The 25881-nt window shown below is 36.4% G+C and overlaps 1 protein-coding gene across 1 annotated transcript in view; it reads right to left on the bottom strand.

Annotated features, from left to right (window-relative positions):
• The window catches only part of CSMD1 (CUB and Sushi multiple domains 1), a gene marked incomplete at both ends in the record, with an annotated part of 1184444 nt that overhangs the window by 22709 nt on the left and 1135854 nt on the right, over window positions 1–25881 (bottom strand). The window contains 8 exons of the mRNA XM_080616376.1: window positions 4289–4362; window positions 6794–6967; window positions 7918–8091; window positions 9483–9662; window positions 10311–10487; window positions 15581–15763; window positions 17715–17888; window positions 20695–20883. Coding sequence (XP_080472502.1) covers window positions 4289–4362; window positions 6794–6967; window positions 7918–8091; window positions 9483–9662; window positions 10311–10487; window positions 15581–15763; window positions 17715–17888; window positions 20695–20883 — 1325 coding nt within the window. The remainder of the gene's footprint in view (window positions 1–4288; window positions 4363–6793; window positions 6968–7917; window positions 8092–9482; window positions 9663–10310; window positions 10488–15580; window positions 15764–17714; window positions 17889–20694; window positions 20884–25881) is intronic.

Genomic DNA, 25881 nt, shown 5'->3' with positions numbered 1-25881 from the left:
GGGTTGGAACTAGATGATCTTGGGGTCCTTTCCAACCCTAACTTTTCTATGATCCTATGATTCTATTGCACATCACTGCATCCACTTCAACAGAACTTTTCCATAAAGTCTGGTTCAAAGGTTTCTCATTGTGTGTCTCAACATGGGTTTTAAGAAGAAGAAAAAACTACGAAGAACTGTTCCATCTATAAATGAATTTGTCAGAGAAAACTCCAGACTTACAGTGCATTTGTTACTATAAACTTTTTAAAGTTTTTCTTAAAATGTTCAACTAGTAGAGTGATGTTATGGAAGGCCTTCCTATGTTCAACTGTGATGCCTATCTAAGAATAAAATGCAATGTAACTGAGAAAACTCTCTTTAGACTTTCACTGAGAATAAAAAAGCATGAAAACTGCATAGAAAATTGCATGAGATGAAGATTGTTCATAACAATAGAGAGAGAGGTTGTGTGGCAAGTTCTAGTAAAATAGACTTATTGACAGTATTGGCAAAAGTAACCAGAATACAACTACATATTTAAGCATGCAGGGCTGACCACTAAAGCATTGCTTTTGATTTGGATCAAACATCTTAGCAATAAATATGATTGGCTGAAATAATAATAATTAAAAAAATAAAAAAATAATATTATTTGAAATACAACATTAATAAAGTAATATCACATGGACAAATGCAAGTAAGTTGCAAGTGATCAATGCATTTTAGTAGAATAGCTTGCACATATATAAATGCAGATAGATCTACACTCCAAATGCTGACTTCCATGAAGGACTTCCATGGACACTAAAACCAGGCAGCTATCTTCAAAAGTGGCTACCCATTAAATGTATTCTCAGTTACATAAAAACAGGTTATCATCATGATAAATGTTCAGTAAATGCAACACCAGTTCTTCCTGAAGTAGCTTGGGAAATTCACTGGTATTTTTAAAGGTCGTATTACTGAGACGGCTTTGTAGACTTATCTCTTTGCAACTTTTTAAAAATATATCAATATCTCTATCTTGCCAAGGACACACAGCATGTCTGTAGTAAAGCTGAGCACAAAGTGTAGCTGGTCTTGACTCTTAGTCATCTTGCTTCTTGTGAAATTGCCAATTCTTGCATTAGTAAGTAATGATGAGCTGCAAATCTTCCTTACTGATCCAAAAGACCAAGAGAAAAAAAATAATGTCTAGGTTCAAGGTAGTTACTGAGTTATATTTCTCATTTTACAGGTAAAAGTAAAAAAAAAAAGCAGTGCACTCTTTGTATAATACTTGAAAGTAAAACATTGAAGCCATTTGTAACAGTCATAACCCAGTGAAGCATAAGAGGCACAAATTAATGGGGCAAGACAGGATGCTGGAAGATAGGGAAAAAAACCCTTCAAAGACCTGCTGCCTGTCATCACACCTTTCTGTAATGAGGGAAGACTATTAAAAGCTGATTTATAGAAGCTTGGCTAGGTCATAGAATTAGGAAGACCCACTAATCACATAATGCAAAAGTCCCCAAAACCTACTTCAGTAGTAATTGGAGAGATGACTACATCTTGTTGTACCAGAGAGTGTTCTGAGAGTGAAAGCACGTAGCTGAGAAAGACTAAATACAGAGCAGATGAAGACATACTACTGCCTTTAGAGGTGAATGAGAAAATTAGCCTTTATGTTCAACAGACACTAGTACAGTGAATATGCCAATACATTTCTGGTATTAAAGAAAACTTGTGGTGCAGATAGAAGAGGCAAATAAATAAAAAAGCCCCAACAAATCCCTATTCAAATTAGGTGCGAAGACTAGAGTTGGTTTTGAAGTGATGATGAGGACAGGTACAGGATGAAGATGAGACAACAGACAGAAAGGCAACTGTATCTATTACTAGAAAAAGAACCACCTTAAGGATGAGGTCACAAAATGTGGTGAGGGAAGAAGCGCCTCAGCATCCGCAAGCCAGGCAGGAGCAGAAGATCAAAACTGACAGCTACAGCAATGACAGACAGCACAACTACAGGTAGGGGAGTGTACCAATAACCAGAGGAGCTTACATATAGGACTTTTTGAGAATCAGTTCTACTAACTTAATTGTAATACTGTGCTGCCTTAGGTTTAGAAATGAGCAGGAAACCCGAACAGAAAATATTTGTAATCCAATCACAAATATTTCTACCTGAAGAATCTATCCATATGAGGTTAATTAATCTATATAACGACTGTGGATTTGTCATTGTTGCCTCTACCTTTATTTCCTGTCACTTTTCTGTCACTTGATAAACTAATAACCTGTGAGGAATTTGGAAATTATAGAAAGGGCGTTCATCACAGAGAACCTGGACCCAACACATAGAATAATTTTATTTTTTCTGACTGAATAAAATGTAACATGAATTGCTAATTTAGTAAAGCCATTTTCTGAATTTTTTGTCAAGGACTATATAGCCTTTGGAGCAGGCAGGTCTTTGGTTGTTAGGTATTTACTGACTATTCATCAATGTATGAAAGAATTAAGATAATAAAATGAAGTAATTTTATCATGTCATATCATATTAGGTATTCAATTTATAAATAGCCCTTCCTGCTTAAGTCTCCTGAAGAACTGAGTACATGATATATTGCAAGGTTGCAAGTTCTTTCTTTAAGCTGCATAGTTAAAAAAAAAAACAACTTGGAATGAAGCATGAGTGTCCCAGCAGCCTCCCGCCGAGCCCCGCGAGCCTGAGCCCCAGGAGGACGCAGGAGACCACGAAGCATTTCCCAGCAAGGCAGAGGAGGAAGATTTGGGCTCAGAAAAAGCGAAGCTGGTGGTGAGAGAGCCTTCAAGCACAGCAGCTACAGCCCCAGTGACAAGTACAGCAGCATCATTTGAGAGTTCTGAAGGTTTTGAATGGCCTTTGGGTACCCTTGGGACCTGCATGCTGATTGTGATGGGGATCACCATGTTGGCACACACACAGAGTGTGTTTTACCCACAACCATTTTGTCTGATTCCAGGAGTTAAGCAGAGTCAGGTTTGGGCCTTGCCTAGGATTAGATGACGATATAAGAGGACCAAGAGGTTTTTCCCAAGGCTGGACAGTCACGATCTCATCCACTGGGCCCCTCCAGTGCTTTGGAAGCGTCAGAGATGGAAGGCAGCTGTATGGAGTCCCCAGCGACAAGTTGCAGAAACTGCTGAAGGGGAGGGTGAATTATTTTGAGCCTGGTGGGCCCGTGACACTTCAAGCCATCAGGGCAGAGATGCAACATAGAGATGGACTCATGATCGAGGGTGGACTTAGCAATAGATACTATTGCCCAGGTTATTCACGAGTGTGAACACTGCACACAGCCTCTCCTGCTCTGAAAGACTGTTACAAGAGATGGAGCCCAACATCATGGACCGGATGGACTCAGCAGCTTTACAGGGATTTGTCCGTGTACTAAGATAACAGTACACTGAGATGAGAGTGATGGTATATTGAAAATGTGTGATCTGAGCATGATGTGAATGGTATGGAATAAGGGGTGGATACTGTCCTGGTTTAGCAGTAGCAGTCATTTTTTCTGCTTCTTAGTAGCTGGTGCGGCGCTGTGGTTTTGACTTTCGGCCTGGGAATAATACTGATAAAACTGATGTTTTCAGTTGCTGGTCAGAATGTTTACTCTGACCAAGGACTTTGTGAGCCTCATGCTCTGCCAGGGAGGAGGGGAAGCCGAGAGGAAGCAGGGACAGGACACCTGACCCAAACTAACCAAAGAGGTATTCCATACCACAGCATGTCATGCCCAGGATGTAGAATGGAGAGTTCCCGGAAGGGGCTAGTTCACTGCGGGGTGGGGTCAAGGTACCGGTCGGTGAGGTGTTGTATTCTCTTCCCTTGTTATTTCCTTTATCATTATTATTATTGATGGCAGCAGTAGTGATTTGTGTTATACCTCAGTTATTAAATTGTTCTTATCTCAACTCGTGGGAGTTGCATTCTTTCGATTCTCCTTCCCGTCCCTCCAGAAGCGGGGGGAAGAAAGGGTGGGTGGGGGGAGTAGACTGCGTGGTTCTAATTTATGGCCTGGGCTTAAACCACGACAGAGTTACATTCTGTCGATTCTCCTCCCCGTCCTTCCAGGAGCAGGGGGAAGAAAGGGTAGGGGAAGTAGACTGCGTGGTTCTAATTTACAGCCTGGGCTTAAACCATGACAATGAGTTTTTATTAAAAAGGACTGAAAATTTCCTAAGGTTTACAGCAGACATTCAAGCCTACAGATAATATATTCATAATTATTGAATGCATCTTCATTTTAGAAAGCTAAAAAATGAAAGAAAGAATTACCTCATAACCTCTGGAACTGTTCTGTATTCCAAAATGTGGAGTACCTGGGTCTGAACACGTATTGTGAGCGGGATCTAATGTAAAACGTGAAACACAACAGATGTTATTATGGTATGGAAAGAATAAAACTTTTGGCAAAGATTAAGTAAATTCATCAATGACTAGTGATGACAAGAACTGAATTTTTAATGGAATATGTTGTATTTTCAATTAAATTACCAAGACAGGTCGCAGTAATTTGTTTCAGTATACTGCCATTATTTTAAGGTATTTTTGCAAGTAACTTTGGCAGTGTAGCCTTTAGAGTTAGACTGCATTAATTTTTCCTAAGCTTATATTTTTAAACCCTTTTGAATATATAGCATATCCCACTATTCACAATGCAGATTGAACATATAGGGAAATAGTATTCTCCTCTTTCCCAAAGAAAAGCTTAACAATTAAGTTAGATTTCTAAAAAAAAAAAACCAACCCCCCTCAAAACCCAAACCCAAATCTAACCTGCTGTCTTGTAGCAAGTAAAATACTTGAATTTTTGATATTTTTTTTCTGTGTCATCAAAAAAACAAGTTTCAAATGCCTTATTAGCTCAGTTGTTGCTTCAGAGTGAAAAGACAGTCAGTCCCACCACTAAAAAGGTACCCCAACAGAATATAACTGATTATCTTACAATCCATTTCATAAGTGTAATTTAAGGCAGTCTGAAACTGATTTTGATCCAGCAATGTCCATAATCTGATAGTGTATTCACTTTGGGGTTGCTCAGTCATATACGCCAGGTAGACAGCACTCTGTCTACCAATGGATCTTTCTATACTATGTGATTCCCTTTTGGGAACCAAGTCTGCATTTGTGCTCACACTGGATTATGAAGAATGCAACTAGGGCCTGTTATATTTAGGCTGTAATCATTCTTAGTTTTCTGTATATGAAAAATTAAACTTATCACATACAATAGTGTGATATGTCATTTCACTCTTGGGCAACTTCTATTGTCAATGTTGACCATCAATACAGCATAATAATTTAACTGGACCAAACAACGTACCAAAGGCTTCAAAAGTTAGGTGGTTGTTGACCTTACATGCAAAAATGAAAACTAAGCACACTCCTGAACTTCAACTGCTTTTACAGCTCAATAACCTTTTACAAATTATCATCAGCTGGAATGCCATTGCTAATAAAAGACACATGAAGCTGAACTGTCTTTTCAAGATACGTCTCATCTGAAGAAACAGTGGGGGAAAAATAAAAAAGGAAAAAATTATAAAGTATTTTAAAGAAATCCTCGTTATCCAGAAATAGAAAAGCTTGCCATGGTCTGATCATATGGTACTTCAAGGCATAGCTGTAGGTATTGTTCACTGATCTTAATTTTCAAATTGCTTAACAATAGTGCCTGTAAATATTTTAGATGGTCTAATATTTTACTTTTAGGATAATATAAAAATATGTCATAAAAGAAAAACTTATGTCTTCAATGCAGTATTTGCTGTGTATTTCTATAGTATGCTATATAAAATGCAAATTAAATGTCATTATGACATATTCAAATTTGATTCTTCACAATAGACCTGAGATTTGGCTGTTCTAAACCTTCTTGTTTCTGTTACAAAACAGAAATGTAAGACGGATTGCCCAGTTTATAAAAAACTATGGTCAGAAGGAGTTTTGAATTCATTATCAAAGAATTATGTTGAGTGTTAATGTCTTAAACCACAAACACAGAATGCTTCAAATAATCATACTTCCTAACTTTTCTCAGTGTGCCCATCCCAGCTCTTCCACAAAGCCAATATCTCAGCCACAGCAAAATATACAAATGGACCACAATCCAGATCTAAATGTGTTTGTTTAGAAATATCAAAGACAATTTTTCTATTCTAACACCAATATAATTATCTCTAGCAAGTCACCTCAAGTTGAAGCAAATGCTGATGTCAGTGGAAGTTATAAGTGTCCAGCCTTTCTCCCCGTTAGTCTGCTTACGCAACATGCTAAAGGCCTATCAGTTGCACATCAGTCAATAAGAAACTGATAGTACTTGGTTTTTTTTAGTTTATCAGAACTTCGAAAGATCAGACCCTGCATGCTTCATCTTTTTTAGCTTTTAAAAACCACTTTCACAAACTCCAAAACTTTTTTTTTTAGGATTGGTTCTGACAAATGCCTGTAACTCTTCAGTGGCAGAATCTGGTCTTTAATCTGCCAAAGTCTTCCGTGTATCTAAAATATTCCAAAAATACATGGAATAAATTTATGTGCTTGCATTTATTGACAATTTGCATTCCCAGCAGACAAGCAATCATGTAAATTTATGAATTACTTCATATGTGGTTGTTTATCATAAAATTTTTATACTCAAAATATAACTATTTATCTAGTTCTTTTTATATTATATAGGCATTTTCTATATTTGGAAAGCTAACTGCTACATTTATGCTACTGTAATACTTTATGAAGAATATTCTCAGTAGAAACAGCAGAAGTAGTGCTGGTTATTACCAATGCATGTTGGCTGAATTCCACTCCAAGTACCATCTGCTTGACAGAATCTTCTTGAAGAGCCTATTAGAATAAAAGGGGATCTGCACTGAAAGCTAACTTCAGATCTGTAGGTGAAACTTTTTCCATTGAGACGTCCTTCTGCTGGAGTACCAGGATCACCACAAAACACAGCTAATAAATAAAAAAGGGGGGGAAAAATGTTATTAAAAAATGCACATGCTTCAACAGAAGTATTGTTTTACGTGCAAGTCAGGCATAGTGACAAGTGCAAATGCTATGTTCATTTATCAGTGTAGGATTGTAGCTGTAGCTCAGATAAATACCTGACAGCAATTTAAAATTAACTGATACTGTTATTATAAGCATAAAACTTAACCTGGCAAAATAGACCTTTTAATTGAGACACTTATATGCTGATTAGATTTGGATGACAAAGTAATTTTAAATCAGACAATGCTATATTGTAGTGCTTCAAAGTGTATCCAGTTCTCACGTGGGTCACCCTCAGATGAGTAGGCTGGAAATTTTTGCCCTAATTAAGTGAAAGGAAAAATGTTTGTCAGAGTCCTGACAAGATTTCAAGCACTGAAAAAGGTGATTTGGCAGATTTAGAAGAAGCTGAAAAACAAATGCAAACAAGATATGAGGGTATGTAGTTGCCTTCAGATAAGAAAAGAATAATTTAAAAAGAAGATCAAGGCTATGAGCTTAAGGGTTAGGATCCTTGTTTTCGCCTGTTAATGGAAATGGGAACAGGGAAGAAAGAAAAAGTGTAATGGAAAAATTTAATCATGCTCACCACAAGTCAAATTCAGAACATTCAGAAAGATTATCAGTAAATCAAATGGTAATGGGTCCAACTGGGCAATAACAGATGGAGGAGACTTTGGGGAAAGGAAGAAGACCATAACCTTAAATGGGCACAGCCACTCAATTTCATAACAATGTCAACAACATAATAATAACATATGCTTTTTGGAAAAAGCAGGGAGATCCCGCAGCAATCCATGTATTACCTGATCTAGCTGAGTCCGTTTTATACTTTGAGAAACTTACTATAGGCTGAGGCAACTGATTGTAGCTTTGGTGAAGCCCAACACAACTGTATCCTTAAAACTTACGCAAACATTGTGGGATGTCTCCCCGCCAAACTCCTCGACCCTCACAGGAGAGAATAGCTGTGTTAGATAGCTGATAGCCTTCTGCACAGCTGTAACTCACACTGGCACCCCAGCGATAATCAGAGCCTTCCACTTTCCCGTAGAGTACTGGTGGAGGGGGGCCACAGGTAATAGCTATGTCACAAAAAAGAGAAGTCACAATTTCAAGACTTTATAGGGTTTTGGAGAATGCAACATAATATCTACTCATATTTTTAAACCTAAAAAAATAAAAATATTTCATACTGTTCAGTTCCAACAAAGCATTCCTGTGCTGACAAAGCAGCCTGTAATAGACAGAAAACCTTAAATACAAAAATACAACCTCTAAGTTCAGGAAGACCATGAGCTCTAGGTTGCTAGAAGTCAGAAGAGCATATAGCTTACCTAGTTCTGAATCTCGTCACTACATATTCATTACTGATTATTATAGGCAACAGGCTACTGAGCTAAGTAATTTTTTTTCAATAAATATGATTTCTTTAAATAAATATGTTTCTATGATTCTATAATTCGAAATACTTGGATTTTATTTTGAACTAATTTTGCAGCACTTTTTGAAGTCCTTAAGATGGCTTTTTTAAATTTGCCTGCTCATTTTCTAAGGTTTTCAGCACACAATAGACACTGACTTTTTTGGTAGTCAGTGGCTACAACTCTAAAAATATTTGATGTTTTCCAGCTTCTGAAAGAGTGCTCAGAATCATTAAAACTGGAATGACCAAGTTTATATTTACACATCAGTTCTTTCACCAAAAATCACATCCATAAAATCACTCAGACATTCATTTTTACAACAGAAAATGGGGTTAGTCAAATATAGATGCCAAAATTTAATTAGTAGGCTAGACTTAGACATCACTTAGAGCAGTGCTAGATATGTTGGCAGTCTAGGCCTTTTACAAGCAGAAGACACCCTAGGCTGTTAAATTTACTCCCTCAGCTGCTCTAGCAGTGCTAACAATTTTCACCAGGCTGCCTTATTTGCCTTTCAGCCTCATCCCCCCTGTGACCTTTATGTTGGCACTTCTAATTAGCTATTTGTGAAGCATCTTTTTGGCTATTTATTATGACTGCACTACTGCAACAAGGGTATCTTTTACAGAAAATCTGGCTTTCATAAAATTCTGTAAAGGATCCCTTTACAGAATCTTGGCCATCTAATCCAAGATAAAAGGTCCCCCAAAAGAAAATGGGCACTTCGTTCTTAGTGTTTTAAACTGAGCATTCTGATAATCTTCATTTAAGACTGATTTCATTCTAGTAGTCATTACTGTTGCTATTCTAACTAATGCTATAGTACAGCGTATGTGCAAAATAAATACAAATTTTACAGAAATAATTATCTAAATGTTTTAGTACATTTGCATATTAATTGTCCCAGAGAATATTTTGACATTTTTTTATAAATGAAGACACTGATTAGTGAATTTCACATATATACTATATATGTACATACACACATATATGCAAAACTATAAAAATACAAAACAGTATTTGTAAACCAATTAAGTTCAAACGCACACCTTTGCAAATTGGTTTACTCTGGTTCCAAATGCTATCTTTTATACAACGCATAGTAGATGAACTGGCAGGCTCCATCAAGTATCCTGGATTGCACTGATAGCTGACTGTCTTATTAAAGGTAAAATCATTTCCAAACTGAATTCCATTTGCTAATCCACCTGGATCTCCACAGCTGATCACTAGTGAGGAAAAGAAAAAAAGGTAGGATTTTTTCAATAAACATGGAATGAAACACTGAACTACGTATAGCTAACGTCCTTTTAGTGTAGTGCACGAAAGAAAAAATTTGATCAATATGTTTCTCACAAAATTAAACCCATAATTTTTAATTCTTAGTTAAAAATTAGTATTTTTGAGGCATTACAATAGTGTGGGCCAAATATTATGGTTTTTAAATACAGTATCTTAAGCTGGCATGCTCTACTGCAGACTGTTATGTTAGTGGTAGTTCTGATAAGAATTTTTCTTCCTCCATAGTGGGATCTGTCACATTACGCCTAATGCTGATGGTGCAATGTGATTCCAGGCTAAAGGAAACTCTAGAGGAACACCTGTTCTTGGAATAATGTTATACTTCAATGTTGATATTCATGAGGTAAATAAATACAAAAAGTTGGATACCTATGTATCCACCTTAAAAAAGTTCTGGAAACATCTAGCATTTTTAAAAGGGTATGTACCTTTAGATATATGAAATATTCATGTATTACAAAAGAGAGGAATGAGGAAGAGATGTGTTATTTTATCTAACAAAATAATCATTTTCAGTAGGAAGGCTAGATGACTTACTAGCTTAAAGCTTTAGAGTAAGGAAGTGTATTTCTGACCTGTGCAGTCTGGAGCAGTGCCAGTCCATGTCCCATTAGCAGTGCAATGTCTGGTAGTTAACCCTGAAGTTTTGTAACCTTCCCAGCAGGCATAAATAACTGAGCTGGAGAATGATATTCCATCCGTGTATACTATCATACCATTGGCTGGGGTGCCAGGATTCCCACAAGACACAGCTGTGAAGGAAAGGGTAAAAAATATCAGCATTTTCATGATAGCTGACTAATTGAAAAAAGAAAAATAAAAAAAAAGGTAGGTCAACAGCCCATCTTTAGAAAAAAACTACAGCAAGTTTAGTAAGAAAAAGTTTAATATGTGTATTCTTGAATCAGTATCTTTTTTCTCTTTGTTAATATGATCACTTTACTTGCATTTTCTTTGTTTTGTTTCTTCTACTGCTAATTCAAATAGTTTGCACTGCTTGTTCCATTCCACCCAATACAGTCACTGGAGAGAAAAAAGCTCAATCAGGACTTTCTGACAGACTTGCTTCTGTTTGTCTTTGGGCATGTTTTTCTGTTTTATTCCTGTCTTCTAGTATCTCTTCTTTCAATTGTAAAAATGCATAAATAGTAAACTATGATCTTCCTGGCAACTTCTTTTCTTTTAATGAAGAAAAGTACATACATCCTGTATTGCCCTCCATATCTTTTCAGCATCTGTGGCTATACATTGAGACAATGACTATGTTTCAGCCTTTAACACCCAAGATTTGACAGTTGTGCACTTTACTTTGACTACATGTTGCTTTTCTGGGAGGGTTTAGTAGTTTGGCTGTTTTCCCAATGGAACAGCCAATCTGAGAAGTATTTGTTTGTTTGCTTTGAATTTTTCTAACAACTTTTCTGTAAAGCATCTTTATTTAATCATGCCAGCAGACAGGTCACTGGCAGAAGTATAATAACATTCCATTGATGGACAGACTACTCCATAGGAATAAATTAAAATAAAACTATCATAAGGTTAAGAGATTAATACGGTGTTCTGGTTTAGCAGTAGCTGTCATTTTTTCTACTTCTTAGTAGCTGGTGCAGTGCTGTGTTTTGACTTTCAGCCTGGGAATAATACTGATAAAGCCGATGTTTTCAGTTGCTAGTCAGAATGTTTACCCTGACCAAGGACTTTGTGAGTCTCATGCTCTGCCAGGGAGGAGGGGAAGCCGGGAGGAAGCAGGGACAGGACACCTGACCCAAACTAGCCAAAGAGGTATTCCATACCATAGCACGTCATGCCCAGGATGTAACTGAAAGTACCCGGAAGGGCTGGAACTCTGCTGGGGTGGGGTCGAGGTATTGGTCGGTGAGGTGTTATATTCTCTTCCCTTGTTATTTATCATTATTATTATTGGTGGTGGCAGTAGTGATTTGTGTTATACCTTAGTTATTAAACTGTTCTTATCTCAACCTGTGGGAGTTACATTCTTTTGATTCTCCTCCCTGTCCCTCCAGGAGCGGAGGGAAGAAAGGTGGGGGGGGAAGTAGACTGCATGGTTCTAATTTATGGCCTGGGCTTAAACCATGACATACGGTTAATCAAAACTTATTAAGAAATGTGCATCTAAATCAAACTCTTTTCTTCAGTCTTCTATGGAGCTATGAAGTGGGTTTTAAGACTTGAAGGATGTACTTCAACAGTCTTTTGCGCAGCTTTCAAGAGCTGGCAACTCCTTTCTACTCTTCTCACAGAACAAGTAAGTGCGGTCTCTTGTGAAGTGAAATGATTTGTCTAATACAACAATATGATCAAATATAAGTATCATTAAACTTAATGGCTTGGAATATCATGGTGGATCAGCCTTGGCTAACAGCCAAATGCCTACCCAGTCAGTCACTTACTGCCCCCTTCTCAGCAGGAAGGATGACAAATCTCATGGGTTGAGATTAAGACAGGGAAAATGCTTGCTAATTACCACTGAGAGCAGAACAGATGTTACTTGTGGACAATTCCTTTAATTCACTGCCAATTAAATTTGGACAGAGACAAAAAGACAGACATTAAACCAACACCTTTCTTCCCCTCTTTCTCAGAGTTAACTTCATTCTGTCACGTCAGGCTTCTCTACCTGCCCAAGTGCTGTAGAAGGGACAGAGGATGGGGAGTTACACTCACTACACAACAGTTTGTCTCTGCTGCTCCTTCCTCCTTAGAGAATTGGAGGAATTCCAGTTGTCATTATACCCTAAGCTGCAAAAAGAGAAGCATGGTCAGAGGGTCAAGATTTTCTCCCTCTACTCCACTTTTGTGAGATCCTATCTGGAGTACTACATCTAGCTCTAGGGCCTCCAGCACAAGAAAGGCATAGACCTGTTGGAGTGGGTCCAGAGGAGGGCTACAAAAATGATCAGAGGGCTGGACACCTCTCTGAAGAAAGGCTGAGAGAGTTGGGACTATTCAGTCTGGAGAAGAGAAGGTTCTAGAGAGACCTTATTGTGACCTTTCAGGTTGAGAAGGGCTTTGAGCAACCTTATCTACTGGAAGATGTCCCTGTCCATGGCAGAGACGTTGGACTAGAGTATCTTTCAAGATCACTTCCAACCCAAAACGTTCTATGTTGCTATGCTAATATGAATAAACCAGGTTAAAGACCATGTGCAGATACTGGTCAAGACAGAATGCTGAGCTGCATTGGGAAAGCTTAAATGCAATGATTTACAGAATTTATGTGCAGAGAACAAGCCTGCAAATACTTCACATTTGACAAAATGGTAATTTGAGAATAGCTAACAATAAAATAATCCTTAAACTACTTATAATAATTATTTTACTGATTAGATTTCCTCATATTTCCTTAACTGAATTTATTACATCTTCCTATTTAAGTGACTCACAGAATAAAAGAAACACAGAATGGCTGAGATTGGAAAGGACCTCTGGAGGCAACCTGGACAAGCAAGATCACCAAGTGCTAGCTGCCCAGGAACATATCCAGATGGCTTCTGATTGTCTCCAAGGATGGAGACTCCACCACCTCTCTGGGCAACCCATGCCAAGTGCTCAGTCATCCTCACTGTAAAAAAGTATTTCCTGAATTTAAGATCTCCTGTGCCTCTTGTCCTGTCACTGGGCACCACTGAAAAGAGCCTGTGGTGCCATCTTCTGTGCACCCTGCCTTCGGATATTCACATATGTTGATAAGATTTCCCCTGAGCCTTCCTTCCTTAGGCTCAACAGTCTCTTTCAGCCTTTCTTCACAGAACAGATGCTTTAGTTCCTTCTACATCTTAACGGCCCTTTGCTGAACTGTCTCCAGGAAGTCCATGCCTGTCTAGGGAGACAGCTCTAGTGAGGCAGCCAAAACTGGACGCATCACTCCAGCTGCTGCCTCACCAGTGCTGAGCAGAGGGGAAGGATAACTTCCCTCCTAAGGCAGTATGGGATACCATTAACCTTCGTTACAGCAAGGGCACTTTTCTGAACATTTTGTTCAGCTTGGTGTCCTCCAGGAATCCCAACTGCTTGGCCCCCAGCATAACAGTTAGAATGCAATAATGTAGAATCTTATAATCTAATGCTTATAGATTATAAGATTCATTAAAATGAACACAATTTGCTAATTAAAAACTACTCTGAGTATTACTAATATTTGGAGTAACACCTCATTGTCTTTGTTTTAATGAAGTTTCATTCACTTTTTATGTGTAAAAATTTCAAATACGAAAGAGAAAAATTAAGTAGTTTGGGACTTGAACTTATAGGGTTGAAAAGGCGTTCTTCACTTAATCTCATGCTTATGCATAGTAAACAGGAAACAATTGAAGGAGAAGAGAAAAATTGAAAGAAAAGTGGGTTTTCTTTGACTTTGTGTTTTGGTTTGCTTTTTTCTGTCTGAAAACAGATGGTTGAAGCAAAAAGATAAAGAAAGGAAAAACAGCAGCATTGAACACCGCTATTTGCCACTGAGTGCTGCTGTCCTACTATACTTAATGTCTTCATGCAAGGGAAGAAGAAAGGATATTGAAAAACTTCAATTTCCTGCTGAAAATACTGATACTATGTCCACTGCCATTTTCATACATTTATGGTGATATCTACATTGACAGAAGATTAGTCTGTGCTGAAGAATACTGCAAAAGAACAATTATTAGATGAGAATACTGTGATAAAATTCCTAGGTGAAAAAAATATAATGAACAAACCATTTTTTCCTAACTTCTATTTATAATTCAGCATAGCAGACAACAGATACTACAGAATCCATCAACTACAATTAATTAGACAAAGTAGCTTTTCAAATATCTTGGAAAACAAGAATTAATTTTAAAACTGAACCTAAGGTCCTCCATTACTGCTTTCTAATTCTGACAGTGCATAAAAAGTGTAAAAATTTTTTATTATTTTTTATATCATTCTAAAATGTGATTTCTGGAAACTTTCTCAGTTGCATTTTATCTGAAAGAGCTAGCATACAGTATGTCTTATAAAAAATAGTCTAACTTATGTGGATAAATATACATTAATTTATACTTAGTTAAGAATACAACATTATTTTATGATCTATTCATGCATAGACATTACATAAAAAGAGTAAAATGAAAATATTTCATTGTTAGAAGATGGATGACAGCTTTATTTATCACTCCATTTTAAATATCTTCAATCAGATGCATTTGTTTAATTTTACATTTAACTCATGTTATGTATTCTTTACTTTTAGGTTCAGTATTTGTTTAACTAGAATTCTTTTATTACAACCTTCTCTTAAATATATATTCCAAAACTTTGTAAGTTTGGATGTAGGTTTTCAAGCAAGAAATGAACTGCTTGCAAACTTTTTAATATCAAGTTTCTGCGGAGCAATTTGAAAGCATATTTCTGGCATAGAACTTCTTTTTAATTAAAGAATAAAATGCCATTAATAAATGCCATTCAGTGGTGTAATAAATGCCTGTCCTGGGTTCAGCCGTAGCAGTCTTTTTTCTCCTTAGTAGCTGGTGCAGTGCTGTGTTTTTGACTTTCAGCCTGGGAACAGCGTTGATAACACTGATGTTTGTAGTTGTTGCTAAGTAATGTTTAGTCTGACCAAGGACTTTCTGAGCCTCATGCTCTGCCAGGGAGGAGGGGAAGCAGAGACAGGACACCTGACCCAAACTAGCCAAAGAGGTATTCCATACCACAGCACATCATGCCCAGGATGTAGAACTGGGGGCAGTTACTCAGAAGGGCTAGATCACTGCCGGGGTCGGGCTGGGTATCAGTCGGTGGGTGGTGAGCAGTTGTATACTCTTCCCTTGTTATTTCCCTTATCATTATTATTATTGGTGGTACCTACCTTCACACACAGGCTGTATACCGGACCAGGAACTGTTAAGCAGGCATGTTCGTTCTGCAGATCCCCTCAGCTGATAACCCATTTCACATGAGAAACGGAGCAGACTTTTTATTTTGAACTCATCCCCTAGTCTAGACCCATGAGCTGGTACTCCTGGATCATCACAATAGCCAGGATTATTTCCTGTAAAACACAGCAGAACAAAATCACTGGAAGAGATGCTGTCAGCAATTGTAGCGGTAGTGAAAATACTCTCTTGCAAATAGTACTATTAACAGCATTGTTTCTGTTACAATTGATCACTTTTCTTCCACTGTGAGGGTGGGAAACCAAAGCCAAAGATGAAAATGACATGTCTTTTTAACATTATCTCGGACCTATATAGACCTAAGCATAAAATGGGATAAAAATAAAATACAAAGTTGCAAACACAGGAAGAACCTTTGTCATTTATTGGCAGTTCAACGAATTTGTTGTCCTTTTGATATAACATTTTCTACACTATACTGTTCAACAGAGATAGATTTCTCTTTTTTCTGAGGAATCGCTTTGCTCTCAAGATGATGTCACATCATGTTCAAACTTAGGAAATTAAATTCTGCATCAGCAACAAAGTTGTAGTTCACTAGATATATTTTCCCCGTCATAGCAGATGACTGCAGTGATCTTTAATGATTTAAGAATCTATTAGTCTATACAAATACTATCGTATTTGTGACTGATACCTGAAAAGTCTAAATTATTAGCAATTAAAATCTCTTTCCACCAGCATAAGAATTTATCTTGTGGTGGGATATGGTGGGTATTAGCACTAGAGGGCTCTGACCTTAAAATTTTGAAGTGTTCATGCAATCTCAGATCTGGCATTTTATACTGGATAAAAAAGGTGAAAGTGACAAATGTGGGCTTCAGATAAGCAAAAGGCCAATTTTGTGTGGAAAAAAAAATTCTCATTAGGAAATATTCAGCTATAAGTAAGTGTTCCCTTACAAAACTTATTAATACACTGTGGATGTCATTAGTAGCCAATCCTTGTCTGAGCTCTTGACTTCAACAAAACTATGTAATGTTTTATGGCTTCTGAAGTTGCATAGTTAGTCCAGGAGAGAATAAACTGTTCTTGTACTTCCTGACAGCAGCAAGAATATTACAGAGGTTTCTAGTATTTGCACATTGTGGCACTAAAAAAGAATATTGAGTTAAAAGAGTTATATAAGAGTTACTGTAACTCTTACATAAAGTTACTGTAAGTTAAAAGAGGAACATAACGTACGAAGTTTACATCTATAACTTTTGTTGTGGTGTTTTTTAACCAACATTTTCCTATTTGACAGCCTGTGTTTACACAAAACAGCATTAATAAAAATAAAATGTAATACATGCATCCTCTTTAAGGACTCTTTAACTCTACCATGTTGTAAATAGTATTTTGTGGCTTTGTCCTGGTTTAGCAGTAGCAGTCATTTTTTCTGCTTCTTAGTAGCTGGTGCAGCGCTGTGGTTTTGACTTTCGGCCTGGGGATAATACTGATAAAACTGATGTTTTCAGTTGCTGGTCAGAATGTTTACTCTGACCAAGGACTTTGTGAGTCTCATGCTCTGCCAGGGAGGAGGGGAAGCCGGGAGGAAGCAGGGACAGGACACCTGACCTAAACTAGCCAAAGAGGTATTCCATACCACAGCACGTCATGCCCAGGATGTAGAATGGAGAGTTCCCGGAAGGGCTGGATCACTGCGGGGTGGGGGTGAGGTACCAGTTGGTGAGCAGTTGTATTCTCTTGCCTTGTTATTTATCATTATTATTATTGGTGGTAGCAGTAGTGGTTTGTGTTTTACCTTAGTTACTAAACTGTTCTTATCTCAACCCGTGAGAATTGCATTCTTTCGATTCTCCTCCCCGTCCCTCCAGGAGGGGGAAGAAAGGGTGGGGGGGGAAGTAGACTGCGTGGTTCTAATTTACGGCCTGGGCTTAAACCACGACAGGCTTCTGTATACTGTGGTATATAGTATATTGTGGTACACAGCATACTATATCTAGATATACAGATATACAGATATCTGACTGTAGTTAAAAATTGCTTGAGAATAATCTTATTTATGTAATTACAAGATGACAAGATGCTTGGTACAAGTACCTGAACAGTGAGGGAGAGTCCCACTCCAGTGGCTGTCTTCTTGGCACTCCCTAGTAGAATTTCCTATGAGCCTTCGACCCGCTGTGCAAGAATAGTGAATTATGGAGCCATATGTAAATTTGTCTCCTGAAAGAACTGCATTGGCAGGTACCCCAGGATGTCCACAAGAAATGGCTAACAGAGGAAAGAGCACAATATCATATGATGCTTTCATAGCACAGAAAAATGCTATTATAAACTTTAAATATGAAACTGTTTCCACAAAACCTAAACTTCTGTCTGCATTTCAAATCATTCATATCTTCAGTTTTGCTGTTGCTGCAGATGATTTACTGGTCCTTTGTTAGATTAAACATAAACATGTAAAACTAACCCATGGAGTTTAGCCTTTCCACAAAAATATACACAGCTCTCTTTCGTCATTAATTTTTGTTCACTGTCCTTCCCTACAAATAATACACACTATTTCTGTTAAGGCTGGGAAATGAGAAATCCAACAAGGTTAATGTTGCATTTTGTTTATATACTATAGATATGATAATGGTAAGTAGCTTTATAATATCTGTAAAATAACTAGATGCAGTTTAGTCAGTATAGAGAAACAAAAAACCTTAACCTGTCATCATAGCAATGTGTGGCACTACAGTGAGCAAAGGAAAAGCGATTACTGATAATTTTTGTAAATTATTAGTTATATTTATGCTGAAGTTAATGTACACGTTTTGTTTGAGATAAACACTTTTGGTACAGTATAACTTGCAAACAAGTAGTTCAGATGTTATATAAGGGAATACATGTCATCTTAAGGTGAACTAGAAATCAAATCCTGAATGCTTTTTTGTGTAAAACTTAGGTCATTCAGTAAAGAGAGACAAAACTGAAAGAAAATAAATTTTACATAACTCTTTTTTACTCTTGAACTAGAATTGTTCATGGTAAACATGGTGTCCACTTTGGGTTCTAAATTTATCTCACCTACCTCTCCAAGCATTTTGTTTTATCATCAAAAGCAATCTTAAGCCTTAAAAAATAGAGGAAAAATCTCTCACTTGAAAAGACTCTGAGTGACTTTGCCTCTGAATAGATAAATAGATATTTCTCATAGAAAGAGCTCTATTTGCTCCTTCTTCTAAATTTGCATTTATTGAGCAAAGTAAAACTGGGCTTTTCTCCAGGGAAAGAATTTTAAATTTGTCCTCATAATATTTAGGATTCAGACAGTGACCAAGATCATCAGCAGAAATTTATCGGCAGCTAATCCAGGAGATGACTGAGGATTTTAGGCACCTCCCATGCGCATTTGAAAGTTCTCATGGCCTCAATCAATCATTCCCAGAGCAAGGTCAGTAACTGCTATTCTAAAGGTGATGGACAACTATGGATTTCCTTAAGCTCTGCCTAAAATCAGAAAGCCATGCAAATGCTATCCAACTTCTGAAATATTTCATGTGGAAAGATGGGTAGCTATTCTAGGTGATTTAGATGCCTCATGCTCTTCTAGCCCTTGAGGTGATCCTGCCCCTCTACTCTGCTCTCGTGAGACCTCACTTGGAGTATTGTGTACAGTTCTGGTGTCCTCAACATAAAAAGGATATGGAGCTGTTGGAACAAGTCCAGAGGAGGGCCACAAGGATGATCAGGGGACAGGAGCACCTCCCGTATGAAGACAGGCTGAGAATGTTGGGGCTGTTCAGCCTGCAGAAGAGAAGGCTGAGTGATGACCTCATAGCAGCCTTCCAGTATCTGAAGCTGGCCTACAAGGATGCTGGGGATGGACTACTCATCAGGGACTGTAGTGACAGAACAAGGGGTAATGGGTTCAAACTTAAACGGGGGAAGTTTAGATTGGATATAAGGAAGAAATTCTTTACTGTGAGGGTGGTGAGGCACTGGAATGGGTTGCCCAGGGAGGTTGTGAATGCTCCATCCTTGGTGGTGTTCAAGGCCAGGTTGGATGAGGCCTTGGGTGACATGGTTTAGTGTGAGATGTCCCTTCCCATGGCAGGGGGGTTGGAATTAGACGATCTTAAGGTCCTTTCCAATCCTAACTATTCTATGATTCTATGAATAAGGAGTGTCCCTTCACACTGAGACCCCAGTCCTGGAAGCAGGAAAGGATCACTGACAGAACTGGGCCACAGACATAATAGTTTTTCTTAGATACAGAAAGTGAGGCACATGCTTGCATCAGTAATTTTACCAAATGAACAATTCTATGAAAAAGAATCAAAATTTTGGAAAGCAAAAATTTTAAAATCGTCCGATATATTTGGAAATGAAAGTTTACTTTCATTTATTATAATTCCTATCATAGCACAGTAATCCAGAAATCTAATGTAAAAAAATTAATAGTGATCAGAGAAGAAAAATAGCTCAGCGAAAAAATGAAAGTCAGTCAAACTGACTTTGTAAGTTTCTAGAGATCTGAAGCTCACTGAATTGATTATAGGGAATACTAGATTTCCTCTGTCTCTGAGGAAAAAGTGATGGAGGAAGTATGATGTTGTGAAAAGACCCTCTGGAGCAAAATCTTCCCACATAACATTTCATAGATTGATTCTCACACGCATGCTTCAGTACCACTGAAAAAAACCCAACACAACTCTGAGACAGGCATTAATGGTCTTAGGCTACCAATCTAAATGGTAACATACAAATAATAATTTTAGATTTCCCTAGCTGTTTTCAGATAAATAACAATACACCAAAAGGAGAAATTAATCTTAACTTTCTGGCATTGGAAATAATATCTCTATAGTTCCCTCTAATCCCATTTTTAATAATAAGTTGCATGATATCTTGACATCTTTTCTTAATGTTACTTACTGAACTGTACAATTTGCAATGTGCTGATCCTAAAGTCCAATTCTGTTCCTCTATACATAGCTACACATTTTTTATCTTTTTTTTTTTTTTTTTAATCTATCATGACTAAAACTCATGCACCACTCAGTGTTAATCCAGGTGAATGAATACTTACACAAACACTTTGGTAATGATCTATCCCATAAGCCATTAGCTTTACAAGTCAAAGCAGATGAGCCCAAAAGATAAAAGCCCTTTTTGCAATGGTATGCCACACTTTTTCCATATTTGAAACTTTCAGGATAATTCTGCTGTCCATGCCGAATTGCATTTTCCACAAAGCCAGGATCAGAACAGTTCACCACTGTAAGACAGAATGTTCATCACTGATACATAATAGTAGTGTTACAAGTAAAATCTAATGAGGTTTTTATTGATACTTCACTAGCAGCTCATGACTGTGGTCCATTTGATATCCTTTGTGTTTTTTATTTTATTTAAATATTGGTAAGTTGATTCATAAGTATGTCTTAGATATTTCTGCTTTGAAAGTAAAATTATGATTTTACTCAAGTTCTTGTAAAAGTCTTGGACATATAAGTGGTTTGAAGATGAAAGAGAAATTGAAGGAATTTTTTATCATTCTCTTGGTAGGCTCAGTTTGGTCTTCTATTTTATTTCTTTGTGAAGGAAAGCAAATTAAAATCAAATCAGTAAATAGTTGCAGTAACACTCTAAAATTTTCTTTTTTAATTTCCTGTAATGAGAAAAATTGCTTCCAACATTTACACGAATGTTTTCTGTTATTAATCTGCAGAACAGAAAAAGGAAGGTGGTAAAACCCCAAATATTTTAGTCTAAGCACCTAAAAAATATGTTTTGTCATGGCTGTTTTATTTTTACATAAGGTATATCTGCTCTCCCCAATCCTTTGGTTTATATTCTGCAGTGAGTATGATGGCTTGTTGGCAGAAGATTATGGTGAGACAGAGGTCTCCATTGCAAACTCCTAATTTAACTATCTATGAATTCAAAAGCTATCGGAAAAGTTATAAATGCCTTCTCCACACTTCCCGTCTTCACTCTAAACATAATAGTATAAATAAAAAAAACCTTAGAATATTATTAGTATTATAAATTACAGCTCATCAAACAATGGCAAGAATCAACATTTCAAGTATATCAACTAGTTCAAATTAATTTTCATGAAAAAGAAACCAGTGGAGAAGAACATCAGATAGCATTACCATTTTAAACGTAAGATATATGGAGACACTAACATAATCATTTTTTACTCAAAAGGTTTTTATCACACGTATAATTTAAATTTACTGATCAGCTAATACACTAAAACAAGTCAGCTTTTGTTTATTCATTGAAAGAATATTTAATTCAATAAGTATATTAAAGAAATGCTAACATCTTAAAATTTAATTTTGTGACAAAATCAGTTAAAGCTGTTTTTATTCTTCTTTCTCTTTTAAAGCCACAATCTTAAAAGTGTTAAACATTTAAAATTTCATTCTTGCATTGGATTCTAGACAAGCATATACCTAGATCTAAAAAACATCCCATATGAACTCAATTTTTTCCTTCATAACAATTATTTTACAAGTAGTATTTGGGGCTGGGAGAAGAACACTCTTTGAAATAAAGCAAACCTATCTGCCATCCACTGATTGCTATTGAAAACACTGAAGATAAAACTACATAGAAAAGCAAAGTACATTCAAAAATATTACAGTATATACAATAAAAGTATTACAATAACGTACACAAAGCATTAGTAAGGCATTATCTGGACTGATGAAGAGACAGTGGAAGAGGCCTACTTTTCATTTTCCTGAGGAGTAATAAAGCTACAGTCTCCTAATTGAAACTATTCCCATTCCATTTTACGGTGAATTCTACAAAATAATTCACCAGAGAAGTTACATTTACCTTACATTGTAACAGTTTAGTTTATACTTCAGTTTACTATCATTTAATTAAACTTATTGTTATAACCTTATAGATATTATATCAGACATGTGTAGGTTAAATAAACAAATGTTTACTCTGGGATTTCACTGACGGAAGCAAATACCTTTTTACCTCCTGACTTTTTTTATGTCCTATAGAAGAGGGAAAAATGCAAAGTCCTAAAATCTCACTGTTCTTTGGAAGTTGTTAAAGATTTGGATGCAGAAGTTGTGTCTCTGTACTTGCTCTGAACAACTCTGAAAATTCCTGCTTCTGGGGATATATATTTAAGAGTACTATCGGGAGAAAATGCTTTATTCTTTTTATATTATAAATTCTTTTGCATTGCTTTTTTCCATTATTACTAAGCACTGTCTGAGTTTAACTCACTTAACTGAGTTTAATTATTTCACTGGCAGTGTAAGTATCACTGTACAACAGGGACACAAGTGAAAGTCTGTAAAACAGGCCACTGAGATGAAGTCCTACCAAAGTATTAAGTTAGATCTGAATGAGCCCATATGTCTGTATTCACAGTGCAATTCTGTGTTACAAAAACTAGCACAGCTCCCAGAAGCTATGCACACTGCATCCCAATTAACCCTGTTTCTTAGGCAATTAGATGTGGTGTAGTGCTGTGTAGATGCTGCTATAAAGATCCTGCTTTTGGAACTAGCCTGCATACGCTGCACAGTTATAAGTTGCTGCGTACAAACATAAACTCAGTTTCTCTACATATGTATATGCTTTACTAAATATTTGAAGCTATGCCTGCATGAACACGAAGTAAAGAGTATCAGTACTTGTTCTCTGGCATGAAGTCATTTTGCTGTTCTACTCTGCTACCCTCCTGACTAGGGTAAGTTTCTCTGAATTGCTCCTCAGGAATGGTCCTGCTTCCTATGCTAACCCCTGAACTCTTCTCTGAACAATTCCTGTGGATGTGCTCCTTGGTTCAACTGAGAAAGTTATTGGACAGCAGAGGCATATAAATACCCATGCCTAGGCACAGTTTAGTTTGAATATATAGATATATTTAATTTCAAATGCAGAAGTGAATATTTGACAATCTATTTAGCTAAAATCGCTATTATATGGCAATGCAGTTTTGATCCCCAACTTCACAGCAACACAGTAATAAGGTTGTATGGATTATCTGTACAGGTACAGAACTGAACTCAGGTTTTCTGAGACCTATGTCCATGCTCTAATCATTACATCATTTTTCGATGAAACTTCGTACCAAAAAATAACTAGAACAAAATGATGCGTTTCCATTCTACTGATATCTATTTATTTTAGCAATCACCTTGATTACCAGCAAGAGCCGCTCTTTCTTTAAATGATCTTTACAGGTAGAAAAGTATGGAAGTTAATTGTCTTTTATGACTGTAAAAATCTTCTGGAATAAACTCTCAAAAACCTTTAATAATTTAAAGGTGAATTAATATCAATTTAACAATATATTTAAAAGTTTTCTATATTAGAAATTTTATGCTGATGCAACTAAGGCTTGTTGCAGTATTTACGTAGATCCACAGGAAATGTTTAGTAGTATGTTTAGTAGCATATTTAGTAGCCTGCATTTAGTATTATCCACATTTGTTTTAACTCAGTATAGAGCATTTTAAATTGGTTACATGCAGCTTAAACAGTACATATACTATTACAGTGAGATGTCATTAATGAAAACACAAAGATAGTGGAAATTTACATGTGAACACATATTACTGGACTTTTTTTCCAAGCTATAGGACAAGATTCATATTGCTTGTCTACTTAACTTAGTTTCTTGTGAATTCTTATCAAAATTTCTTTTGCAAGAATCCTCCTCCATACAATTTATATTTTTAGTTTATTTTTCTGGTGGGATTTTTAGGTGTTGATTTTGTTGTTGGTTTGTTTTTTGGTTTTGTTTGTTTGTTTGTTTGATGTTTTTGTCTCAATACAAAGTTTCTTGCTCTTTTACTTCTTTTCTCAGACCCTAGATGTTAAATACAAACAGGTTATACTTATAATGCCATGGCTAAAATAACGATTGTTCAGAATCAGTGAAAATAAAAGTTACAACAGTACTGATAAAGGCATTAAAATTAAAAAAGTTCCGTATTAATTTTCATCTTAATTTCGTTCATTTTCAATCACTTTGCTCCTACATGAATGCTAGCACAGAAACAAAGACGTGAATAAATTTGAAGACTGAAAATTATATATTTGAGGAAGACTGATGTAATTAATTCCTGTAATAACATGCAGTACTCTCAAAATGTTTCATCCTTAAGCTTTTGTATTGAAAGCCACTGGAAAGCATAGGTGGCATTGGAGGTTTGCCCTTTGTTTAACTATTCTTTGTAATAAGTGCTTGAAAACAGAATTGTCTGAATAGCAGCATTTTCAGCTTCTTTTCCTGGTTTGATTTTGTTCAGGTAAGCAAAATAAAACAACATTAAAGCCATTAACTTGGGCTCATTAATTAATGGGCTATCAGTTATGTGGAAATCTAATTTGGGAGTTGTGAGAACTACAGAATACTGGAAAGTACTATTTCTTTAACCATGACAATGAATGCTTATTTTATTTCTAGATCAAAGTCAAACTGTTTTATTTAAAAATAAACAGTGAAATGCTGTATAGACAAAAATCTTTAAAAAGAAAAAATAGTAAACAGTGAAATTACATTTTAGAATTTTTTCAAAAGAAAGAACAAAAATGTTTGTTCCATGGCAATTTAGTCAAAATTATTATTATTGGACTAAAATATACACTGGCTTAGTTGAAACAGAACATTGAAACTAACTGGACAAATTCTTCCAACTTTAATATTTGAATATTCTATTAGAAGAAAAACCTGAAAAATATTGGAAATCTCTCACATTATTGAAGAGGGGGGTTGGAACTAGATGATCTTAAGGTCCTTTCCAACTCATTATTCTATGATTCCATGATTCTATGATTTTGCACATGCATGAATAAAATTTTCAAAAATTCTCTCCATTCTATGGATTACTCAAACTTTTCTCTAGGTTTAACTTTTAAGAACCACTCAAAACAGCATTCATGACAGCTGTCCCTTTTATTAGTGCAGTTCAGGTTATTAAAATAACACAAAATAAAATATAACTGCTTAAAAGTAAAACATTGGTTTAATGGGTAAGCCTGCCAAGTTAGCTTCTGAAAAGCCAGTATTACAAATTAAGAAAAAAGAACTTTGTTTCATGAAGATATGCTGCCCTAAAGCTACCCAAAAGCAATTCTAACTGAATTATCTTTGAAACACACCGGGAATAGGAAAACTTAATTCTTCATGCAGACCAGAAATATAGAATGTTCAAGGAATATAATACAGACCCAAAGTATCAATTTGTCTGTGTGATACAGTGTTCTCATTCTTGTACCAGTA

Source organism: Psittacula echo (genome assembly GCF_963264785.1).
Source record: "Psittacula echo genome assembly, chromosome: 4".
Lineage (NCBI taxonomy): Eukaryota > Metazoa > Chordata > Aves > Psittaciformes > Psittacidae > Psittacula > Psittacula echo.
The sequence above is the reverse complement of the archived record's forward strand: the minus strand, read 5'-3'. Positions and strand labels throughout refer to the sequence as shown.